This window comes from Seriola lalandi, unplaced genomic scaffold, assembly GCF_002814215.2.
Source record: "Seriola lalandi dorsalis isolate HSWRI2012SDOR001 ecotype SW California unplaced genomic scaffold, Sedor1 jcf7180002054885, whole genome shotgun sequence".
In the NCBI taxonomy this organism is placed as follows: Eukaryota; Metazoa; Chordata; class Actinopteri; order Carangiformes; family Carangidae; genus Seriola; species Seriola lalandi.
In genome coordinates, this window is record NW_019525437.1 from 2,851,418 (window position 1) to 2,859,315 (window position 7,898).

The 7,898-nt window shown below is 40.9% G+C and overlaps 1 protein-coding gene across 1 annotated transcript in view; it reads right to left on the minus strand.

Moving 5' to 3' along the window:
- Positions 1-6,010: 6,010 nt before the first annotated feature.
- The window catches only part of LOC111671625 (phospholipase A2 inhibitor and Ly6/PLAUR domain-containing protein-like), a 5,080-nt gene continuing 3,192 nt past the window's right edge, over positions 6,011-7,898 (minus strand). The window contains exon 5 of the mRNA XM_087180007.1: positions 6,011-6,623. Within this exon, the coding sequence (XP_087036133.1) occupies positions 6,400-6,623 (224 nt within the window). The 3' untranslated portion in view covers positions 6,011-6,399. The remainder of the gene's footprint in view (positions 6,624-7,898) is intronic.

The following is a 7,898-nucleotide window of genomic DNA, read 5'->3' on the forward strand; positions in this document are numbered from 1 at the left end:
GACCAGGCGGAGCAATAAGGTTACAAGTGACTGTAGTCATGGTTACAATAATAAACACACGGACTGTACCGACAGCAGCGTACCCACCTTCGTCACCTTGGTTACTATATAGCAGTCATTGTTTTGGAAAAGATTGTGATTTGTGTTACAATAAGTACTTCCTCGACATTAGACGATCTTCGTTGTCATAGTTACATTATAAACTGCTGATTTCACACGGGAATTGAACACCGCTCTCCTGTGTCATATTCATCCATCCACCACAACCTCCTCCTGACGTGGACTATGTCTCTCTTTAGACTACATCACTGCACTTTTCGCTCCTTCATAATTACTACGACCGCTAGATGTCACCAAGCTCTGAAACGTTACTATGGGTCCTAATAACCTGGGCTTATTCTTTACAGGACAGTCTTGATGATCCACAAAGTCCTGTCTGTAACAAGCCAGTGCAGTGTGTGGTAGTTAATGTGACTGCTGAACTAACGGAGCGCTGGAAGTTAAGATTCAGCTTAAAATGTCATGTTTAGTTTCGTCAGAGTCCTCAGTCTTTCATCTGAGCCCTTGTGCTCCATGTTGATCAAACAGCGTGTCACACTTCCTGTTTCTGAGATAACCTTAACCTTTTCAGCCTGTTAGAACACAGACAAGATATGAACTGAGATCACAGGCAGGTGGAGCTTCACTTCTGAAATTTGACCAAAAACAGATTTGATTTGATTCCCTGAGGCGACGCGCACACACACACACACACACACACACACACACACACACACACACACACACACACACAGTTTGTACAGCTATCTTATCTTACCGTAACCAAAACCTTGAACCTGAACACCACATCTTAACCTAACACACAATTTCAAATGATGCGATGGCAACAAGTGGCAGCAAGGCCGCATAGTTCGAAGTTTTTTTCAATATATCTGTATGTATTAGTATATTTTTTGTCAATCGATGTTTTTTATTCCACGTCATAGTTTCGTCTGACGATGGAGAAAATAATGTTCACAAAGGAAGAACTCCTGGCTTTAAAGTGAAAGAGAAGATCTGCTGTCGGGATATTGAACTGCTGGCAGCTGGTCTTAGACCGTACTATGTACTGAGGGAGTTCTCACACATCGTCACCATCGTTGTTTACATTCAACCACAAGCAGAGCCTGCAGTCGAGCAGTGCAGTGAGCCACACCTTCGTATATCGTGTCCCCAAAAGGATGTGGCCCCTGAAGGGCACAGTTTTCTTAGTGAATCAAGTAACCATGGCAGCGTGAATGGTGAAAAATGCTGGAAAATTTCTCATAGAGAATGAATGGAGAGACATTGTGAAATCGACTAAAAACACACCCCTATTTCGAGCTCTACCACTTCATCATACTTTAACACAGAAACATGGTTGAGACTTTTCCAGATTTTATAATGGGTGTGTATTGCACAGAATGTTGAGAGCTAGAGTGGATGACATCACACGCCATCCCCAAAAATATTCCTGAAAAAAAATCTGACATTTAAATCCAACAATTTCCAGCCTCCATAGTTAATTTATAAAAACGTAGAGAAATTTGTCACCATGTGTTGGTCTCATTGTGATATTCTTTGCGGCTGTCCAAAGGTTGAGTTGAGAGGTGGTTTTTAAACTGCGATAAAACCTCAACTGTGAAAAGTAGCTACACATATAATATATCATTGTCTTCACTGAAGTCTTGGGACACTGGTCGTGATGGTGTGATTTGATTTTCGATGAAAGTTTCTTTTTTAAAACCTATTGTCTGCCTAGGGTTAAAGAGGGGATTGTGTATACATTTTTCTCTCCTCCGTCTGGTGGCCACAGTCGCCATAGCAACCAGTGTCTCAGCAGGCTAATCTAAATCTGTGAAGTAACTAGTCACTAAACCTGTCAGATAAATATAGGGTAATACAAATGTAAAAAGTAAATAAGTAACAGAGACCGGCATGTCCTGGTCCTTTTCCTGAGGTTTGGAGCCAGAGCAGTGCTGCAGGCTCTCGAAAGCGTTCGATAGAGTTGAATGGGGGTACTTGTTGAAGACGCTACACAGGTTTGGATTAGGCTCCTCATTTATAAAATGTGTTACACTTCTATATTGTAACCCCAAGGCCTCAGTGTTAACAAATGGGAATGTGTCCCCATGTTTCCCCCTTCACCGAGGTACAAGACAGGGCTGCCCCCTGAGCCCCCTACTTTTTGCACTGGCATTAGAACCCTTAGCAGCTGCCATCAGAAATAACACAAACATCAAGGGCATCCAATCCAGAAAGATAGAGCACAAGTTATTTTTTTTACGCAGATGATGTTCTGATTCTGACCACAAACCCAGAAACAGCTGTCCCTCAAATTTTGTCTTTGATCAATACCTTCTCTCTTATTTCAGGTTACAAAATAAATTGGGGAGAATCAGAAGCAATGCCCTTGTCTAGGCTGTGCCCACCAAGTATTAGACTGAACTGGCAGTTCAAGTGGCTTCCTTCAGGACTAGTGTATTTGAGGATAAAGCTGACACCAGGTTTAAAAGACATAATGACAGAAAACATCCTCCCCCTCCTCCTGAAAATCGAGAGCACTCTACAAAACTGGGTAAAAATTAGGGTTATCTCTGATCAGCTACACTTTATATACTCCACAGGCGTAGAGTAAATTTATGACAGTTGCGTGAAGCCCTCAGTGATTGGCTGTTTCCCCAATTTTACAGAACAATCATTCAGACTGTCACCCCCTCTTCTGTTTGGTGGAAAAGAAGTTAACTCTTCTTAATTTCGTCAATGTTCAGTTGTTCAGTCAAAATGAAAAGTATGAAGTTGGAAATTCAGAATTCCACAGATTGCAGATACATTGACCTCATTTTTGTGGTTTGTTGATACGTCTTTCTCTCTACTTCTTTCTGAGAAGATTTTTTGTTGTTTTGTTCACACAGTTCAGTTCTTTAGTATCTTAATGTCACACATTTAATGCCAGTCTCCATTTTCCTTCTGATCCACAGGAATAGTTAATGTGTTGTTCCAGTCCAGGTATACTACTGTGACCGACATGGGTGTGGGAGAGTGAATAAATTAGAAAATGTTCTGAGTTTTCCTCATAAAAGCTCTTCCTTGTTCCTCTTTAGTCAAATCTGAAACACAGCCTGCACGCAGCCATTCCACACTTTTTTTTACTTTCAGTATAAATACAGTAAACCCATTTTAACTTACATTTACATAAGAAAAACAACAGTTCATTCAACTTTTACTGACATGAAAAGCTAAACTACAGGAGACGGTTGACTGGAATATTGTGGTATGAGTGGCCCTCACAGAGCACCTGTGGGTGGCTGGGGCCCAGACTGCAGGTCTGGAGCCTGAGAATGCAGCGAGCAGTGGAGGACCTGAGCTGTCCGTCCTGAAGGTGGAAGTGGAAGTCTTTCAGCCGACCAGGCGGAGCAATAAGGTTACAAGTGACTGTAGTCATGGTTACAATAATAAACACACGGACTGTACCGACGGCAGCGTACCCACCTTCGTCACCTTGGTTACTATATAGCAGTCATTGTTTTGGAAAAGATTGTGATTTGTGTTACAATAAGTACTTCCTCGACATTAGACGATCTTTGTTGTCATAGTTACATTATAAACTGCTGATTTCACACGGGAATTGAACACCGCTCTCCTGTGTCATATTCATCCATCCACCACAACCTCCTCCTGACGTGGACTATGTCTCTCTTTAGACTACATCACTGCACTTTTCGCTCCTTCATAATTACTACGAGCGCTAGATGTCACCAAGCTGTGAAACGTAACTATGGGTCATAATAACCTGGGCTTATTCTTTACAGGACAGTCTTGATGATCCACAAAGTCCTGTCTGTAACAAGCCAGTGCAGTGTGTGGTAGTTAATGTGACTGGTGAACTAACGGAGCGCTGCAAGTTAAGATTCAGCTTAAAATGTCATGTTTAGTTTCGTCAGAGTCCTCAGTCTTTCATCTGAGCCCTTGTGCTCCATGTTGATCAAACAGCGTGTCACACTTCCTGTTTCTGAGATAACCTTAACCTTTTCAGCCTGTTAGAACACAGACAAGATATGAACTGAGATCACAGGCAGGTGGAGCTTCACTTCTGAAATTTGACTAAAAACAAATTTGATTTGATTCCCTGAGGCGACACACACACACACACACACACACACACACACACACACAGTTTGTACAGTTATCTTATCTTATCGTAACCAAAACCTTAAACCTGAACACCACATCTTAACCTAACACACAATTTCAAATGATGCGATGGCAACAAGTGGCAGCAAGGCCGCATAGTTTGAAGTTTTTTGTAATATATCTGTATGTATTAGTATATTTTTTGTCGATCGATGTTTTTCATTCTACGTCATAGTTTCGTCTGACGATGGAGAAAATAATGTTCACAAAGGAAGAACTCCTGGCTTTAAAGTGAAGGAGAAGATCTGCTGTCGGGATAGTGAACTGCTGGCAGCTGGTCTTAGACCGTACTATGTACTGAGGGAGTTCTCACACATCGTCACCATCGTTGTTTACATTCAACCACAAGCAGAGCCTGCAGTCGCGTGTGACAGTGAGTCTCTAAAAGACTGCTTTGAGTGCACAGGTAGGAATGTCCTGTTGGAGTCACAGGAAAATGATAAAAGAAAGGACCCTGACCTTGATTTAATGGTTGAATGTACCACAGACTACATTAACTTCTGTATGGACACTGTAATACCAGCAAGGACTGTACACTGCTTTCCAAACAACAAACCCTGGATCACCAGTAACATCAAGCCCCTCCTCAAGCAGAAAGAGGAGGCCTTCAGGGATGGAGACAGGGAGAAGCTCAGGTGTGTGCAACATGAGCTGAAGAGGAGATTAAAGCAGGAGAAGGAGGACTACAAAAAGAAAGTAGAGAGGAAGCTGCAGCACAACAACACCAGAGAGGTGTGGAAGGGGATGAGGACCATCACTGGCTATAAAGAGAAGAACAGCCAGGTGATGTGGACAAGGCCAATGAGGTCAACCTGTTCTACAACAGTGTAGCGTTAACGCCATGATTTAGAATTTGCTCTCGTTGAAATGGGGCACCAGTCCTCTGGGAGGACAACAATGAATTACTTCATTGGCAAATTTATCAATCTCATATCAGGAGCCATGACTTCTCGATTCAACGGATCTCCAGCGTCCATCTCCTACGTCGTGCAGATGTGTTATTTGCTGGCGTCTTTTGCAGGTTGATGCGAAATAGTAATATAATATAGTAATAAGTTATCTTCTCTGACATTAGCCAGAGAAATATTTTTAAGGCATAGTTCAGGTTCTTTGACGTGGGGTTGTGTGAGGTAGTCATGCACAGTCAGTGTGTTACCTGTAGTAGATTCAGATCAGCATGCAGCCAGTTAAAATGTGTTGTAGACACTTTTAAAAGATGCCGACAGAAACCATCTTCATCTTTATATTCTCGTGAAAACTGCACTTTCCTTTGGCACTACATTTTTTCACCCACTGAACTACCATATTCCTACGCACAAGCGCACCTGTGGAGCGCACTGCATTTCAACTGCAGTTGAAAGATGTATTTTTCTGCTGGCCCCGCCCACAGCAGCACATCACTCTGTTAGTGTACCACTGTACCGCTGATCTGAATCTACTGCAGGTAATACACTGACTATGCATGACTACCTCATACAACCCCACGTCAAATAACCCCAACTATCACTTTACTGCCATCCATCACTGTAGCTCCGTCATGAAACACGCGAGTTGTATTGCCTAAATCAACAAACTGAAAGCACAGAGCTGCAGAATCTCAAGTGAGATCTGAAAATGGCCCACAGCAGATACTTTGTTCAGAGAAACATACTACCTACAGGTGGTGTATATATTTATTTTCTTCTAACATGTTATTGAAAACCTAACACATGTCAATTTTAATACATTTTTGTCTCATTTGCTATTTATTTTAAAAATGTAAAATCTCTGTTTATAATCTGACAAAAATAATGATACAGATATTCAATAATATTTATTGCAGATTCAGGCTGTTTATGTGCATATACAATACCATACATACCAAATATGTGTCTTTGTCATATTTGTACAATTTAAAACAAAACTTAACTGTTAAATAGTGTTGTAGCAGTCAATCCACTAACCCCCACTGAGTATATATGAAGTAAATTAAGTTTGTAAAAAAAGGTTATCTGTGGTGTGGTCATGTATCTAATGCATCTGTGCCTTCGCCCAGACTCCATCCCCTTTTTACTAAATTTGGATTCTCTGGCCCCTGTAACTGCCAACTGAAGACAGCAGTGGGCAGCAAACCCAAATCCAGGCTTTAAAAGGTTCTTTCAGAGTCCTGGTGGCTTCAAAGGTGCTCCGCCCATTTTTTTCTATGTTCTAATAGAAAGTAAAGACAAGGAGTCCCAGCAGCAGATGGATCATGCCACTACTGGCAGTTACTGAGGTTACAGAATTACACAAGTTGGTTGCAAAGCAGGTTGTTTCACTCTTGATGTCAACATTGTTTTGCATTGAAAGTAGTTTTGCCAGGTCGTTAGCAGCAGCACACAGGTTCATAGATGCGCAGCCAAAGACAGAAGTGCTGTTGGACCCAACCGTTACTGCAGATGAAAAATCACTGTGTTGCTTAGTGTTTTCAGAGGGAAACAGGCTTGAAACTTTTAACCAGTGTGAAGCAACAAAACACTGTTTTCCAGTCACTGATGTTAAGTTACTCTCTAAGTGACAGTAGCAGTACCATGTAAAAATACTCTTTTACAACTACAAATCTTGCATGAAGAGACTTGCTCAAACAAAAGAAACAGCTGAAAAAATGTGGTCATCACGTCAGTAAAACTAGCCCCAACTTTATGCTGAATGGTTCCTCTAAATGTTCTATTGTTGTATGTGCTTTAGATTTTTTGATTTAGAACTGCAACAATTAATCAATTACTTGATAAGTCAATCAAAAGAAAATTCAACAGGAAAACTAATAAACAGTCATTAAAGTCAGTTTGTGAGCCAAACGAAAAATCACAATCTGGAGATTAAAAAAATAGTTTCAGACAGTGATGCTAACCACTCTCAATGGAAAGCTGCTAAAGCCTGTTTGAAAAGTCACTAAATGTTGCTCGATTCTCTAAGTTGCTAATTAGCATATTTGTGACACCATCTTTTGGTATTTACATTCAGAGCTGACCCTTTGACCCTTGGTCTGGTTCTGTGTCTCTAAAAGCTAAAAGCATGGACTCTTTGTGGAAGAGGGGTCCTTTGTCTCTGTTTCCTATCAATTTGATGGTGGGAAGAGTAACAAAGTGTCAATTGTGGGTCTGTAACTCTGCATGTCCTTACAATGAACTTCCTTAACGGCTTGTGACTGATGCCAGGCCAGGTATGTACGCTACATAACAAATAAACTGTTACATTAACTGTTAATGTTTACAACAAAGCGTTTTATGTTATTTCATAAACTTCACCATAAGGGATATAATAAAAATAGACGGTTTAACATGGCCGCACACTGTTAGAAAAGTTATTTCACACAAATCCGATAAAGATTATTGCTGCTGTTTGTGGTTTTGAAGATTATTGTTAATATATTCTTAATAAAATTTTTATTAAAATGTAATAATTGTCTTGCAGACCTCTGAAACCTCGTACTCCGTATTTCCCTCGAAGGTCAGCACTTTCAAACGAAACGTCAGTGACACGGATTTACAATGTTCACAACAGCTGAAGTTGATGTGGAAAGTTTGCGTGGACTTCACCCCTGCGAGTAAATTTCATTAAAATGAACTGATTTAGCTGTTTTACATGTTGGTGCGACCAGTCTTAAAGGTTTGAGTTTGCGCACTGGTCAAATGTCTGAACGGTGTTCCTTCAAAAATTGTATCTTT